The following is a 17963-nucleotide window of genomic DNA, read 5'->3' on the forward strand; positions in this document are numbered from 1 at the left end:
CCCGCCATGGGCCTGGAGGAGATCCCCTCCGCCGTAGAGCAGCTGTGAGCAGGGGAGCTGGGCGGTGCCAGGACTTTGGAGGCGGCGGTGGGACGCAAGAGTTTTAGTAGCGAGCGTGCTGCTACGTCCCATGGTGGATCTGCTGTGAAAGGGGGGGGTTAGGGACCACCGCTGTGAAGGGGGGGGGTTAGGGACCACCGCCACGGACGCAGCGGAGAGGAGGATGTCGGCGGAGGCCGAGCTCCAGCCGGGCGTCAAGACCAGCCAGAGAAGGGAGTCCAGGAGGGTCAAAGGTGAGGGAAGCTTACAGTACATTGGTTTGCACACATGCAGGGGTCATCGACGCGTCCGTGGTAATGCTCGACGGACGTGTACACTTTTTTACAGTCTATGGGTTTGCCGCTCTGACATCACTGTGATGTCAGGGGAACCACACTAACAGAATCCCTTTTATGCCCATATATGGAGATCCCTGATGTCATCAATATTAAGCCCATATCTAACAGGACTTCATATGGGAATGCCCATATATGGAGGAAGACAGCCCATATCTGTTTGGCTGGCATAAAAGAGATTGTATGTATGATGTCAGATGTGATAGATGTGATAGGACTTTCACATAACGAATAACTGAGCATGTTTGGGGTCTCACAGCATATCTCCATATACAGTACAGGATCTCCATATGGGTACCAGGGGTCTCCATATATGGGTAACTGGTCCGATATACATCACTGGCCAGACGGCCAAGACGTGGTGCGTACTCGCCCTTAGGCGTCTTACTAGTTACAATACCCAATTGCTGAATGCCAGTCTCTCCAGGTAGTCTTCAGGATATGATATGATGTATGACACTAATTTCACTAGTGCCACCCCCATAACTCTGAGAGTGTACAAATGGACCCCACGGGTCCATCTGGTTCCATTTGCACACTCAGACTTACAGACCAGTCCGGGTCCATTTGGAGCCCCTTCAAGGAACCCTGAAAGTCCCTCGACCCACTTTGAGAACCACTGCACTGAATAGATTTAGGATTAGCTTTTCATGCGTTTCTGCCCACTCACTTTGTACATCTGTGGCAAAAATAGAATAGAAAATGGCCATCTCAAGCCAGCATTGGTGATGGGGACTCCCTCATTCCCAGGTGTTTCGACCAGGTGGGCATGGTTATATCGTCGTTGTCGGGTGGAAACCTTGTATCTCCAAGTTTCAAATTTGATGTTCTTTCGCAAAGCTTCATCAGACAAGGCCGTCGCACAAAAGTAGTGAAAACAGCAGATCTACAAGCACACAACACCTCGCGGTGCGTGCTTGTAGATCGGCTGTTTTCACTAATTGAAATCATTTTTTAAATGATAAATGCAAAACGAACGGTTTTGGACATATAAGGTTTTTACCCGACAACGACGATATGCATAACCCTAATACCCTGACCTCACAAACACTATGCCTAACCCTAACAGAAATGATGCCTACACCTAACCTCAAACCACGCCCACCTGGTCGAAACACCTGGGAAAGAGGGAGTCCCGTTGGTGATGACCGCTGGACTGTCACACTGTTACAGTATGCTTCGTGCCATAATGAGCAGATCAGCGAGTCAAGCTTCAAGCCGAGCTCGTAGAGCTTGTTGATAAATGAAACATAAAACTCTGTGTGGAACTGAGGTGACTCGGTTCAAACGCAACGCAGCGAACATCTCAAATGTGGGATCTACCTCTGTTAACCCATTAAGACCTGAGGCCGATTCTACAAATGCCTTCTAAATCATAAGTTCTGAAATGTTTTCGTAATTCAAGATTGTTCTAGACTTTTCAAAAATGTTTAAAAATAGCAGATTGTACAAGCTCGCGGCGCGGCACGAAGTGTGCTGCCGCGACACAGCGGGCCTGCGACGAGTAGGACAAACACAGATGCTCGCTCATATACACGCAGTTAAAAGAATAATCACATTGACATGGGAGAAACAAGACGAGAATGTGCTAGTAGTCGGGGATCCACATGCCCAAAAGCTCAAGGAATAGGGTTGAACCTGTGATGTTCTGCCGCACTTTTTATTTCAGTTTTATCTATTAGTTTGGTCATCACTATTAGTTTGATGAGTCATCACTTATCACACTTTTGTTGGTCCGTTTTCTAGCCCAAGGAATGTTTTTTGTGCAAAACAAATGCTTGCAATGGATTCAGAATCATGAAAACCCTCCAGTTTGACCCCTCACATGCTACTTAAAGCAGAATTTTTCTTTTGTTTAAATATATTTCCTTTCCTGTGTAGTGGAGTCAATGGGACAGTGAATGTACAAATGGCCATAACTCTTTTTCGCGATGTTTCTGGCAGAGCAGGCCTCTCATTCTGTGGACCTTAATGACCAAACTAATAGACAAAACAGCCGGACGTTTTTTTTGCGGCCGCGTCCATGGACGTGGACGCGGCGGTCAGCGGCTGTCTCTCCATCACAGGTCCTCTCCCATTTTGAGGGACTGGATCCCCGGCTATAGCAAACACCACAGAAAGCACTTAAAAACACAACGATAACCGGGGCGCGCTGCTCAGGTGCTGTGTTCTCTTACACAACGCGCGCACCACACACACACGCACGCACGCACGCACGCACGCACGCACGCACGCACGCACGCACGCACGCACACACACACACACACACGCACACACCCAGGAGAGGAAACAACACTCGAGGCTACAAAGGAAACGAGGACAAGTGGAGGTAGGGTAGAACAAGCAGGACACGCTTTTACTCAGTGCTGTTTGGCAGACGACCGCTATAGAACAGTGAGTCATGTTAAGGATGCGGCTAAATATGTCGCCTGGACCGCGAGCCCCTGTCTCATCCCAGAGGTCCAACGACGTGTAGTAACATCCTCCATCCCACTCTGCCCTCGGGGGCTTCGCTATAGCGCCATGATTTAGGTGTCACGGACAGGGGGAATTCACACCCTGTCGCTTTGATGAACAGTATAAGTGATGTAATAGGCCGCGGCAGGGCCCAGGGAACGATCGCGGGGAGATTGAAATGGGATTGAATTGGCTAAAAGAGGAGGATAGAGGGCTGAGACGACGGCGGTATTGAAAAGCACGAGAGAAGAAGAGAGAGGGATGGAAGGAGGAAGTCGCCGTCATGATTGACGGACCTCGTATTTGTCCAAAACTTTTTTTTCTAGCACTTTTTGTGGTCACATGTTCAGATACTGGATTCTGATTGGCTTAAAACAGTGGTAAATCAGTCAACAACAACCTTGAGTTGGCTCATGGACCCCGCCCACTGTTGTGTTGCAGTTGTAACATTTCCAAGATCTTGCAAGTTACAACTGTGTTTTCTTTCATTTATATGGTAGAAGTGGTAGAAAAGCAATTTACCATTCGAGGGTCGTGTTCGTGTTTGGCACTCGGCTTCGCCTCGTGCCACAACCCTGAAACAGTGGTAAATCAGCCAACAACCCACTCCCTCTCATGGTAAATGGCTTACTTAGATACACAAATACTTGACAAAAAAATCAAGCTTATAGATCACCTATTTTTGCCACTTGTGCAAGACACTGTCACGCGATGAAGTATAAAATAGGGCATTCATTTATGAAGAAAAAAAAAGAATAAAATGATTAAATATAGAGATACAAGGTTTCATGCCCATCAGCAACGATTATCTTCTCCCCTCCCTCTTTGTCCTCTCCTCATCCTCGGCTTTCTTCATTTCTAGCGTACATGAATAGACCCCGCCGCTCCGCTATTAGCGGTCCAGTAAATCTGGGGGTCTTCTCGGGGGCCGGCTGTAATGGGGTCCACGGGGCCAGGTCCTCCGTGGCCGTTTCTCTGCCTTTGCGACGGCTTGCTCAGATAAATGGCCGTGCTGGAGGAGGGCCCATCGATTCTAGTTAAGTGGAAGGAGGGGGTAGAAAGAGAGAGCTAGGAGAAGAGCTGGGGGTTGGGGCGGTTTACAGAGGTGTCATTTGGGTATGGCAGGGTATGGCAGCTGCCATACCTTGGCTACAGGGGGAAAAAAATAAATGTACTTAAAATAAATTCATCATGCCTGTTGCTACGGTGGTCCCATCCTAATTTATAGTACACTTTAAGACAGAATAAGACATAATAAAGCCATAATAAGAAATAATGTGTTGGTAATTAGAACTAATATGTTTTATTATACAGAAACAAAGACAGAATAGCCGGTCCGTGCGATGGTGGCTGCTGCGGCAGTTACCAGCGATGCCGGTCCTAGCTACAGTTTCGTGGCTGCCGGTCCTATCGCCGGCGATGCAGCACGACTGAGGGTCGAACTGGCGGTCGGCAGGTGACGGTGTCAGAGAATGTATTCGCTCTTTCTGCTATTCTGTCTTTGTTTCTGTGTAATAAAACATATTAGTTCTAATTTTGCCTGGCGGTGCCAGCCTCTATCACACACTTCGTTACCGCCAGGGGGTGGTGTTGTGCGGTCTGGTTTATTAACCAGGCTAGTTCTAATTACCAACACATTGTTTCTTATTATGGCTTTATTATGTCTTATTCTGTCTTAAAGAGTACTGTAAATTAGGATGGGACCGCTACGGTATGGCAACATGACTGGTGTCTTGCACGCGCGCAAAGGCGCGCATGCAAGACACCAGTCATGTTGCCATACCTTAGCTTTTGCTGAACTGACGCCACTGGCAGTTTAGGCCATTATGCACGTTGGCCCAATGCGACTCACTGGAGGGGGCTATCAGCACAGGCTATCAAGACTTTACCATGTTAATCACATGTGCTGCGGGGGACCGGCGTCGCAATCACTGAAGATGCTATTTAGATCCATATAAATGGAAATGGGGCCACCTCAAAGATGGATGCGCGGTGTCACGCGCGAACGCAAGCAGCCAGCCAGCCAGCCAGCCAGCCAGTCAGCCAGCCAGCCAGCCAGCCAGCCAGTCAGCCAGCCAGCCAGCCAGCCAGTCAGCCAGCCAGCCAGCCAGCCAGCCAGCCAGTCAGTCAGCCAGTCAGCCAGTCAGCCAGCCAGCCAGCCAGCCAGCCAGCCAGCCAGCCAGCCAGCCAGCCGGCGGCGTTGGCGGTGAGGTGGTTGGAAGCAGGTGAAGGAGCCTCTGTGGGGGGACCAGGCTGATGGCATACATTTAGATAAAGCGCTGCCTGTGTTTTCCATGGGTATATTATGGACAGGGACGTGCAGAGAATGAGAGGCAGGGGGGGGGCTGAAATTTCTAAAAGGGCCTTTTGGTGAAAATATCGAAAATAGCAGGTCTGCTCACAACACGTCGCAGCTATTTTTGGTGCTTGATTCCACACTGAACTAAGCATAATCAAGCTAATACTGGAGATGTGGCGTAAAAGCAAGGATTTCTACACAGAGAGGGCAATTATTTCAACATAAGAATTCAATTCAGGAGAGTTAGGACAATGGCAATTCTCTTGAATGCTGCCTTCAGGTATGGCATGGAAAGAGGGCATTTGCATTTATTTCGCCATAGTGAAAACTGCATGCGTGGTCTGGAGAGGGCACTTTCTTACGGACGAGTAAAAGGGCAGGGGCTCAAGCCGATCTCCCCGATTTCCGATCTCCCGATACGATCGGGATAAAGAACATACGGAGCAAGGAGCCCGTGCAGGCGAGAGGAGCCACGCCGCCTCCGTAATGATAGGCAATGATAGACTGATTAGTGTTTGTTGGCTGGACCTCTGCTGGGTGGGTCAGAGAACGCCATTGTCTCTGACTCACTGACTGCTGACGTTTCAGCGTCGGCGTTGGCCAGTTGGCCAGAGAGAGAGAGAGAGAGAGAGAGAGAGAGAGAGAGAGAGAGAGAGAGAGAGAGAGAGAGAGAGAGAGACTAGGGCATTCACGAATAGTGATTTTTAGTATTCGAAATATTCTACCTCAAAGTATTCGAATAGTGGAATATTCGACAGGACTGGCCAAACTGTCAAATATTAAGTAAGCAAGAGGCGAACATTGTGAAAATAGCCGATCTACATGCTCACAACGTGAGCATGTAGATCTGCTATTTCTGCTATTTTCACAATATTTATCTGCGGAACCGATCGAGTCACATTAAATGTAATACCTATAATCCAAGTGCTTGTCAGGGTGGTGGTCAAATGTGTTCAAATGTGTTTATTTTGGGGGTCACGGCCTAAAAAGGTTTGAGAACCCTTGGTATAGAGCATTAACAAATTCATCCACCAGGGGCATTGACAACTCATTCTTATGACTTCCTATCTAGCCAAGCTTTATAAACTATATAGAGGAGAGAGAAGAAAAGAAGCGAATATTCGACTTGGGTGAACAACATTGAATAATGACTTTGATATTCGAATATTCGAATATTTGGTGAATGCCCTAAAAGACACAAAGCGCAGGCAGTCTGTCGGCCTTATGATCCATTAAAGTGGGATGACAAGCCTCTGTGGGGATAACACAAAAACCCTGAACATCACTGACTGATGAAGTTATAGGATTAAGCTATAGGCTAAAGCTAAGTTATGAGTGTCCCTGACCTGCATGCTTCCTCTATCTAAAAGCCCTGCAGCGTTTCATACAGCCATACAGGGGCGTCACAAGGGGGGGACAAGTGGGACTGAGTTACTAGGGCCCAAGGTGGAGGGGCCTGGTAATTATTTCATACTTTAGTTATTGAAAAAATAGCAGATATACAAGCTCACAGCGCGGCACCGAGTGCCGCGCTGCAAGCTTGTAGATCTGCTATTTTTTCGAAACGTCGTGAAAATGTGTGCAAATCTTTGAATATAATGTATTGTTTGACTCATTTGTTTAACTCAAATTCTGCTTCTGGGGGGGGTCCCTGGAACGAAATATTTTGAGATGGAGGGTCCGTGGCCAAATACATACATCGTTTTGGGGGTCCTTCACGTGAAAAAAGTTTGAGCACCACTGACATAGAAACAGGTTTTTTCAAAAAACCTTGGAAGGATTTGAAATTTTCAGACTTAATTTTCACGATTTTTTCAAAAATAGCAGATCTACAAGCTCGCAGCACGGCACTCTGTGCCACGCTGTGAGCTTGTTATATCTGCTATTTTTCAATAAATTAAAGTACCCAGGGCTAGGGCATTCACAAATAGTGATTTTTATTATTTGAATTATTCAACCTCAAAGTATTCGAATAGTCGAATATTCGACAGGACTGGCCAAACTGTCAAATATTAAGTAAGCAAGAGGCAAACATTGTGAAAATAGCCGATCTACATGCTCACAACGCCTCGCGTTGCGAGGCGTTGTGAGCATGTAGATCTGCTATTTTCACAATATTTATCTGCGGAACCGAGTCACATTAAATGTAATACCTACAATTCCAAGTGCTTGTCAGGGTGGGGGTCCCCAGTTCAAATATGTTTATTTTGGGGGTCACGGCCTAAAAAGGTTTGAGGAGCCCTGGTATAGAGCACTAACAAATTCATCCACCAGGGGCATTGACAACTCATTCGTATGACTTCCTATCTAGCCAAGTTTCATAAACTATTTATAAAAAAAATATAAAAAAAAAAGCAAATATTCGACTTCGGTGAACAACGTTGAATAGTGACTTTGATATTCAAATATTCAAATATTTGGTGAATGCCCTACCCAGGGCCCAGCATTTGGTGCGACACCCCTGCAGCCTTACACTAGGTTTTGACCCAGTCTTGTCTGGTCTTGTAAGAGATGTTGTGGCGTGGTCTTTCCTAGACCCCAGATGTTAGTGGGAGAGAGAAAAAAAAACATGGCTGGTTGCGGCTGGGTCTCTCTCTCTCTCTCTCTCTCTCTCTCTCTCTCTCTCTCTCTCTCTCTCTCTCCCTCTTTCTATCGCTCTCTGCGTGGATAGAAGCGAAGGCTCCCCTCTGCCCATCGACGGGATTGCTTCACATGCGTGACTTCACTCCATCTCCATAGCAACTGTTGCTCTCCCACTGTAATCTGTGCACAGTCTGCACACACACACACACACACACACACACACACACACACACACACACACACACACACACACAACATGAAAGAAATATTAATTTAAAAAAAGGAGTAGAGAGAGTGGGTGAAAGCGACAGCAACAGAGAGAGAGAGAGAGAGAGAGAGAGAGAGAGAGAGACAGACCGTCGGAAAGACAGGCAGACGCGAAAGATGGAAATTGCACACCGTGAAATCTCCAGATGCCTTTTGTACACGTGTTGGACTGGTGGGGCTGTAGCATGGCCTAAATATACTGCTTTGATCCTTAGCAGAACAGGCTATGATTTAAAAATAAGCAGCAGCAGGAGCCAGGCTCCTCTAAATAGAGGTTAGCTGTATGGTGCGCCGTGGTGGTCATTGAGTATAACATGATGTCCATCCTGCCGTTTCACCATTACTGTAAAGTGCTGAGAGATATGACGTCGAATCAATATTGCCATAACATTTGCCTCTATTATGATCAAGGAACTATTTCTTAACACATGGGAAGCCAATGTTTCTAACATTTCTAGCTGTTGCTGCTGCCGCCGTTCACTCACGCTTTATTTTGAAGAGCCTCGGAAGCTTTGTGCGTGTGCACGTGAGTGTCCACTGACGATTGAGGAAGAAAATCCATTTGTTTACAAACGCTCGCGAAACTAAAATCCAAACCGCGGCCGACCATCGCAGTAAAGTGTCGCCGTGAAAACAATCAGATCTCTTCTTCCCTGGCGTTCTTTTCACCTCATTCATAGATAAAGCCCTTTTTATGTCAGCCTAGAATGGAAATCAATGCAACCAGCTCGCGCCATTTTCTCTCTCTCTCTGAGCTACGGGGTGACGTATGGACTAGGGTCGTTCACAGGGCACGCAGCATGCACGCAGAGCTGTACCAGTTAACCCCTTGTTGTCTCGTTCAGGAACGAGACAACTCCTTTTGGCAGGGTGACCCCTGGTGGCCTTAACTCGTTACTGAACGAGTTTGGCACCCAAGTTGTTAATAGTGAAAAATGCAGATCTGCAAGCTCACAATGTGCCACGATGCGACTTTTGTACGGCACCATTGTGCAGTACAACTAAGTATAATATAGCATGGATCTTCAACAGGGAGTAAAAAAAGAGCAGACTAAGTACAGAGCGAAAGTGAAGTTTATTAAGTATTGATGGTTCGAGCGGTTAAAGCTATACTGTGTAAGATGCTCAACTAGTGGTCAGTAGCCCTATAGCAAACTCCGGTCGCATCCGCGTCTTTCGGCCGTGTTTCGTACCTTCACACCCCCGCGTCTGCCTCCACCTCGCCGAGATCTATCTTTAGAGGGGTCCCTGGTTCCTGTGCGTTCAGGCATTCCGGAGAAACGGACTACTTCACCCTGCCTGGTAGGCGAGATTACCTTTTGAGTATAGAGACACACAGGCGACTACAAATATGGCCGCCATAGCGACCCCACTTCAAGATGCGCTGTGATTGGCCGGCAGTGTATAACCCTCGCTGTGATTGGCCGGTAGTGTGATGACGTAATTTTTCCGCGAAAACCGGGGCCCGGTCAGGATCATAGAAAACATATAAAGAGAAGGCTTTAGAAGCTGAAAATAACGGAGTGGGTGTTCTAAAACTTTAGCGATTTAACAGTTAGGACAATTTTAAGATTTGTTTTATAAAAAAAGTTACATGGTGTAACTTTAAATATCTGAAAAGACAAATTGACATGAATCCAAAATATGCTGATGATTGTGCTGTCAAACGATGAAACTATATGGAATCTATGAAAAGGTTATGGGGTCCCTGCTTCATCTCTCTCTCAACTAAGGGGTCCTTGGCCTTATCGTTTATCGTGATAAAAACACTCACGATAATCGTATTGTGGAGATTTAATTAATCGTGATATCGTCCTCCGTCATGCACTGGGATCAATTCAGCTTTTATTTGCCGAACTGCATATCCGGTACCACTTAAACCCTCTATAATTGGTAAAAGCTACTTTTACCAATTATATACGTACTTGATACAATCCTTTTTTCACTCTCTATCAAATGTCTTTTCCAAAAAAATAGCCGATCTACAAGCTCACAACAAAGCTTGTTGTGAGCTTGTAGATCGGCTATTTTTTGGCAAATGTTCCGCCCCAGCATAATGGATTTTGATTATCGCGATAATATTGTAAATCGCGATTTCCTTTGTCACAATAATCGTGATATGAAATGTCCATATCGCCCCATCCCGAACCCTGGCGTAAAGACTGATCCGGGCCATCCCCGCTCACCCCAGCTCCCATCAATAACTGTATGTAACTCTGCCTTTGGATCGATGTGCTATCCACTGCATTGATGATGTGCACAATACCCCTCATTAACTCTATAATTGGTTTAACGATCCTCTCATTTAACCAAAACCTCCTATCTCGCCCGTTTTGCCGCCGGAGCAGCAGCATGCTCTAATTTTTTTAATTTGGCATCTCGCGCATTAGCGTGGGTTTGGAGGGGTGGGGAGCACGGCGCCGCTCCTAATATTTGTAAATGTGTGTCTGCGTGTGTGTGCCGAGGCTCATGGATGTTAGCTGGTACACATGGGGGAAGGCAGATGGCCGCGGACAGATTTTGCTCCCTTCTTTCCCCCATTCCACTCCTTTGGAATCATCCGCCCCACCAGTCCATGGGTCCATTTGTACTCTCTCAGAGTTGCATTAACAGTACTAAGGGTTTTGCTGTGTGCATTAGAGTTCTCAACGGGCCTGAAAATTAAGGCCCGGCCGCACACATTTTAGGCCCTACCCTACCCCAAATGTCGGGTCGGGTTCGGGTATGGTCGGGTTCAGGCAGAATTTGAGAACTTTAGTGTGCATACTGTCGATAAGCAGGACAAGAGTTCGTTAGCGCCGCAGACTGAAGGACAAGAGGGCAGACGGATGTGGATGTGACGTCACTGACGTGTAGTAGATGCATGTATTTGCGATTGCAATAAAATCGATAGCATATGCACTGCGGCATATCGGCGGACGCGGCTATAGAACAGTGGTTCTCAACCTTTTCAGGCCGCGACCCCGAAAATCATATTTTAACCCACCCTGACGAGCACTAAGAGTTGAGGCATTACATTTTGTATAACATTGTGAAAATAGCCGATCTACATGCTCACAACGCCTGAAAATAGCCGATCTACATGCTCACAACGCCTCGTTGTGAAAATAGCCGATCTACATGCTCACAACGCCTCGTTGTGAGCATGTAGATCGGCTATTTTCACAATTTCTGCCTCTAATATTTGACAGTTTGGCCAATGTAAGTCCTTAAATTGTCACTTTAGAAATGTGCAGATACCCTCTACACACTTGAACTGTATGTCGGTTTGTTTACTGTTGAATTCGAAAACAATATTGTTCATTAAGTTAATCATCTGGGGGACCCCCGAAAATAATTTTTGCACAGGTTGAGAACCACCGCTATAGAAGACGTGGAAGCGTGGAACACGTTTCAACAAGTTCAGAGGTTAAGCTGCCTCCGTGCCCGGCTACCCAACAAGAAGTTCCCGGTTGCCAAGTCCTGGTGTCTGGAGGGGGCGCTCATGACAGTCCATCTGTTGCCATCTGTGCCTCTTCGCTGTCCCCATTCTGGTGCGGCGGGAAGGAGGAGGAGGAGGAGGAGGGTCCGGCCATCCGATCAGGGATGAGCCCCTCGTAACAGTATGAAGCACCGCTAGCAGTAATCGTTCGCTCCGCGGGACCCGCCAGGTCTTCGTGTCGTATAGGTGGGCAAATCCCGCCGCGTTTTAATCCAGTTAGTCCGGGTACGCATTGTTACGCGTTATTTTATGCTTTAGCTATTGAAAAAAGCTGCGAGCTTGTAGATCTGCTATTTATTTTTTATCGTGAAACTTTGTGCAGGTCTTTGAATATTTTGACCCGATTCTGTAAGTGTCTTCTAAATATTTCTAAGGTTTTTAGGAAAAAAACTTTGTTTTTATGTCAGTGGTTCCAAAATGACATGTATTTGGCCACGGACCCCCATCTCAAAATATTTAGTTCCAAGGACCCCCCAGAAGCTAAATTTGAGTTACTAATGTTCGCTTTAAAAATACATATATTCAAAGATTTGCACACATTTTCACGACTTTTCAAAAATAGCAGATCTACAAGCTCGCAGCGCAGCACTCGGTGCCGCGCTGTGAGCTTGTATATCTGCTATTTTTCAATAGTTAAAGCACTCAATAATCCTCGGCCCAAATGGGTTAATTTTGAGTCACTCGACCCCAAGGTCTTAACTGTTCCGCCGCTCCTCAAGGTCGGGTCGTGGGGACCACCGGCCATCCAAATGGACCCTTATGGGTCTGCAGAGTTACACACCCACAGTTATGAGTCACCCTCTCTGAATTAAATTAATTGATGCTGAGGATTGTACAGTGTAGACTGGGGTCCCAGAGATGAAAACTGGTATCAAATGGAGGTCTGTGTTCCTAATGCATATTAGACTGGGGGTCCTTCATTCATTAACCTTTTTTTCTTGAAATTAAAAAGGTTAAGAATCACAGAACTAAACTTTACTGGCTACATTGTGAAGTAGTAAATGTAAATTTATCTCTTGACAGTGTACAAATGGACCTCAAAAGTAATCAACAAATGACATGATAAAAACTGGTGAAACGTTGTCCAAATTAAAGGAGTAGTTCACCCCCAAAATGACTTTTTTTCTATTGATTAGTCACGCCATGGAGACTAGACATGGAATCAATAGAAAAAAATCATTTTGGGGGTGAACTACTCCTTTAACAAAAAACACAACGAAAATTTATAATAGCTAACATTTACTGTATCTGTGAAACCGAGTCAAACACCAACTCCTACAATTCTAAATGCTTGTCAGGGTTGGGGGGGGTGAGCGAGGTGGGGGGTCTCCATACAGTCCAAATGGTTTTGGGGGGTCGCGGCCTCAAAAGGTTGAGAACCACTTGTTCTGCGGAACAGTGACCTTTTAGTCAACCGGATTACAGTTTGGTGAATTTGCATTCGGTGGACACTCTTATCCAGGGCCAAGTGGAAGGGCATGAACCCTGTGGTCAGGGGCGTCACAAGGGGTAGGAAAGTGGGACTGAGTTACTGGGGCCCAAGCCGGAGGGGCCCTAATAACTTTATCTATTGAAAAATAGCAGATATACAAGCTCACAGCGCGGCACCGAGTGCCGCGCTGCGAGCTTGTAGATCTGCTATTTTTGAAAAGTTGTGAAAATGTGTGGAAATCTTTGAATATATGTATTTTTTAAGCGAACATTTCTAACTCAAATTTTGCTTCTGGGGGTCCCTGGAACTAAATATTTTGAGATCAGGGTCCGTGGCCAAATACATATCATCTTGGGGGTCCTTGACATAGGTTTCTTGCGCACATTTTCACGATTTTTCAAAAATAGCAGATATACAAGCTCGCAGCGCGGCACTCGGTGCCGCGCTGTGAGATTGTATATCTGCTATTTTTCAATAGTTAACATTCATGGGGGGCCCGCAGTGAATCCTTGTACCCAGGGCCCAGAATTTGGTGTGACGCCCCTGCCTGTAGTCAACACACCCGCGGGCAAACATTCACACGAGTAGAGTGCAAAGAGAAGTGCAAACTGCAAAACAAATGTAAATAACACAGAGGGACCTTTCAATGTTTGGTGATCCAGACCAGGAACCGAGGGTAGCAGGTGTCAGCTCTCATCGTGTTTTCTCTCTCTTCCATGCACGGCACGCCCTCTCTCTCTTTCTGTGAGTGTATGTACCGGTATGTCTCTCTCTCTTTCTCTGTCTCTCAATCACTCACAGTATTAATCTACTGCAGGGGTCTTCAACGTTTTCAAGCCAAGGACCCCTTAGTTGAGAGAGAGATGAAGCAGGGACCCCCACAACCTCTTCATAGATTCCATATCGTTTCATTGTTTGACAGAACACTCATCATTGTATTTTGGATTCATGTCAATTTGTGTTTTCAGCTCTTTTTACCCTCTACACACCAAACATCTTTGACGAAAATAGCCGATCTATATACTCACAACGTCTTGTAGAGCGAGGCGCTGTGAGCTTGTAGATCTGCTATTTTTGACTAAAGTTCTCAGAATATGAACGCTAGGATTCAAGTGGTTAATATAAAAAAGGAGAATTTTTTTTCTATCACTCAAAGATTTGAAGGACCCCCTGTGGTAACTCTGAGGACCCCCACTTTTTTCTGACGCCTGTTTGCTTAACGATTTTGACTGTTACGGCGATTACGTCATAGCATTACGTACTCCGCCTGGCATTGCCGTCCTGAAAATTGTGAGCTTAAATTGCCTATTGTCGGCCGGTAACATGGAGGAGTCTGTCCCTGTTACGATGCCACATAACCTACCATCAGCTCCCAGTACTACTTGCCGCATTACTTGCCACACCCAAACCGTGATACTGATACGCTGAGTTGGCGGTGCCCGGGGTCGTACCCATGACCTTATGGAGAGCTCTAGTACCGACTGAGCTACCCGGACACCTTAAAAGTAAAGTACTCATTCTGCAGAATGTCCCTGTTAAATAAAATATGGATAAACAAGTCCATAACCAGAAGAATTATTTCACACCGAAATAAGACTCATAAATTATTCATACATTGTTGTATTGAGAGCGTCAGACAGGAGGACAAACAGTCAGCATACAACTCCATAGTTGCAGCCTTCTCTCTTTCTTAAGATGGAGGATAGACATACATAAAAGAGTATAACCTTGGAACTCTTTGATTGGTTCCTTGACACACGTAAGGTCCTCACTGGTAACTTTCCTAGCCAGACCCTACAGTATAACCCAAACATGATCTTGTAGTCAGGATAACCACAGTCGCAATGACCTGTAAGTCCAATTCTGTAAGTAGTTCACAGAATATAACTTCATGGTCAGATGAGCCTCATGCATGGATCATACATTTATGGATCTCATAATCCATAGCCATCAGTCCCATTTCGAGTTTTCCTAAATCAGGCACAACTCCAACTCTAAACCTAATCTCTAAATGTATAACCCTAAGTCCTACCTTAACCGCAACCACAATGTTTACATAATTGTAAGCCTATACCTCCCAAATTGTTTTTATTTCTTTTTTTACCATAAAAGAACAACCACTTATTTTGCGAGGGCCAGGATTGTTTTCGTCACACTGTCTATTTCTTGAATTCTCTCTCTCTCACTCACGCACGCACGCACGCACGCTCGCACGCGCGCACGCACGCACGCACGCACACACACACACATGCTCTTCCTCTCCGTCTCTTGGTGTCACTCTCCTCTCTCTTCCTTCCGCTGCAGAGCATGATGAAACGGCATGCCCCGCGGTGCACTCCATCACCGCCATCTGAACCCTGGGGGTGCAGCGGAGCTGCTACACATATATACTGTACTGTACTGTACTATACACTACTACTGTATCTACTGCCGTGGTGGAAAGTAACCAAGTACATGTACTCATGTACTTTAGTTTTTAACTTTAGGGTATTTGGAGTATTCCAATTTTCAATACTGTTTTTAAAGGGGCCCCACCATGCTTTTAAAAATATATATTTTATATAAATATTGGGCCATAATATGGTTTTATACAGGTTTTAGCCTAAACAACCACTCAAATATTGAAATTTCATGTTCTGTCTTCTCTCTAATTCCAAGCCGTTTCAGATGCAATACCAAAATGCCCTTTGTTGGCCACGGGGCACTGTCTTTGGACAAAAATTGGAACGATAAGAGAATATTAGAGAACCACGATGAGAACCTTGTAGAGTCAATCGTGATCTTCTCTGTATCGTTCCAATTTTAGCACCACTTTACCTCATGGTTCCACCTCACATATATAGTCTCAATAGAATATAGCCTCCCAAAAAGTACCGCCCCTTCTCGAGGGGGCCCAATAGGAAATGAGCCCCCTGTGACCTAGAATGAGGCCCGATTTCAAAAGAGTAGCGTTCAGACAGCGTTTCCATTCAGAAAATCACTGAAATGAAAGGCAAGGCTGGGCTGGAACACTGGGAAGACCAAAAAACAAGAACAAAATGAAAAATGTGAAATGCATGGTGGGGCCCCTTTAATACATTTTGGAAACTTGAAATGGGACATTCTGCACAATGAGTACTTTTACTTTTGGTACTTTAAGTATATTTTGATGTCAATACTTTTGTTCTTTTACTCAAGTAAATTCTTAATACCAGACATGTAACGTAGTATCTCTACATTGTGGCATTGATACTTTATAGAGGGTATGCCATAGAGTTATAATAAGAATAGAGAGGACACCGGATATCCCCGCCCGTCCACTTGCATGAAGCGTACTTCCGCGTTTGAGACGCCTCTGAAACGTGACGTAGTGGGGCTTCTATTTTGCTTCTGTGACGCATTTTGCGTCATAGTTTGTGTTCATGGACACGCTGGGGCTCTAATTCATGAACGAGCACTTCCGGTACAAACGCGCGTCGGCGTCAATACAAAGAAGCCTAGATGCACGTTCGTGATTAGAAGCCCCAACTGCAGTACCTCAAAAACCACCGCTCAGGGGAAACCACCGCTCAGTTCACACGGGTGTGATTTTTACCACTTAGTATGCGTTCCCGCATAACCTCCGGGTATGATTGATGATGTCACGTCACGGTCATACCCTCTATTTACCCCCCGCAAAAAGATGTGACCACTTCTTCCACTACTGTATCTACTACTACTCTCATTCAGTATGCAAGGCCAAATATGGCGCTTCCTTTTTTCCTCCTCTGTCTCGTTCCCTCTTTCTTTCTTTCGTTCTTTTTTTAATTTTACGCGATGCCCGCATAAATCTTTAAATATCTCCTGAAGTGTTATTAGGAGAGATGGCGCGTTGCGGAGAGAAGCAAATTGTACATAACATCTGGTGAAGCTCACATGGGAGAGAGAGAGCGCCACTCAATTGGACCTCCACGCGTCTGCCCTGGAATGATGATGTTAGAAGACAGGGGCGTCACAAGGGGGGGGGGGAAAGTGGGACTGAGTTACTAGGGCCCAAGGTGGAGGGGCCTTGATTATTATATACAAGCTCACAGCGCGGCACCGAGTGCTGCGATGTATTTTGTACATTTGTAACTCAAATTTTGCATCTGGGGGGTCCCGGGAACTCAATATTTTGAGATGGGGGGGATCCGTGGCCAAATACATATACTTTTGGGGGTCCTTCATATGAAAACTTTGGAGCGCCACTGACATAGAAACACAAGGATTTGAAAATATTCAAAGACAAATTTTCAAGATTTTTCAAAATAGCAGATCTACAAGCTCGCAGCGCGGCACTCGGTGCCGCGCTGTGAGCTTGTAGATCTGCTATGTTTCAATAGTTAAAGCTCAAAATAACGCGTAATAATGCGTTCCCAGTCTAAATGGAGAACATTCTTGGGGGGCCCGCAGTGAATCCTTGTACCCAGGGCCCAGAATTTGGTGCGACACCCTGTTAGAATTGATGCAACTGGAGCAGAGCGGCTTGGATGTTTGCTCACTACGTTGTCGGCGAGTGCGCGAGGCGGTGAATTAAGGATAAAATGTATCAACCCCCATTAAGACCCGAGGCCGATTCTACAAATGTCTTCTAAAAACTATAACAGTTTTCTGAAGAAAAAATACATATATATACAGTATAAATATACGTTGGGCTGTCACAATGATGACATTTTACATGGCGATTATTTGTCACTCAAATAATTGCGATTAACGATTTAATTGTGTTTTTGACTTTGACTATTACATTTCTGTTTGGCTTGTAGGCTTTGAAGTTGCACATTACAGATATGACACATAACCTAAATATACTAAGAAATTACTGACATATTTGACAACTTTAAACTGAAAAAATAACATTGATAGTGGAAATAGCCGATTTATACACAACGTGTCAGATTGCAACACGTTGTGAGCTGGTAGATCTGCTATTTCCACTACTTTTTGATAGTGTTTGAAACTATATTAACATTTCTCAACATGGATTTCATCGATTATGACGATTATGCAAAATAATTAGACAATTATGTCATAATTCTGGATCTCAAAATT

At 45.5% G+C, this 17963-nt stretch overlaps 1 protein-coding gene across 1 annotated transcript in view; it reads left to right on the plus strand.

Annotated features, from left to right (window-relative positions):
* Positions 1 to 223: 223 nt before the first annotated feature.
* The window catches only part of dab1b (DAB adaptor protein 1b), a gene marked incomplete at both ends in the record, with an annotated part of 69464 nt that continues 51724 nt past the window's right edge, over positions 224 to 17963 (plus strand). The window contains one exon of the mRNA XM_080725590.1: positions 224 to 293. Coding sequence (XP_080581716.1) covers positions 224 to 293 — 70 coding nt within the window. The remainder of the gene's footprint in view (positions 294 to 17963) is intronic.

The sequence above is a fragment of the Nannobrachium achirus genome (genome assembly GCF_963921795.1).
Source record: "Nannobrachium achirus genome assembly, chromosome: 5".
Taxonomy (NCBI): Eukaryota; Metazoa; Chordata; class Actinopteri; order Myctophiformes; family Myctophidae; genus Nannobrachium; species Nannobrachium achirus.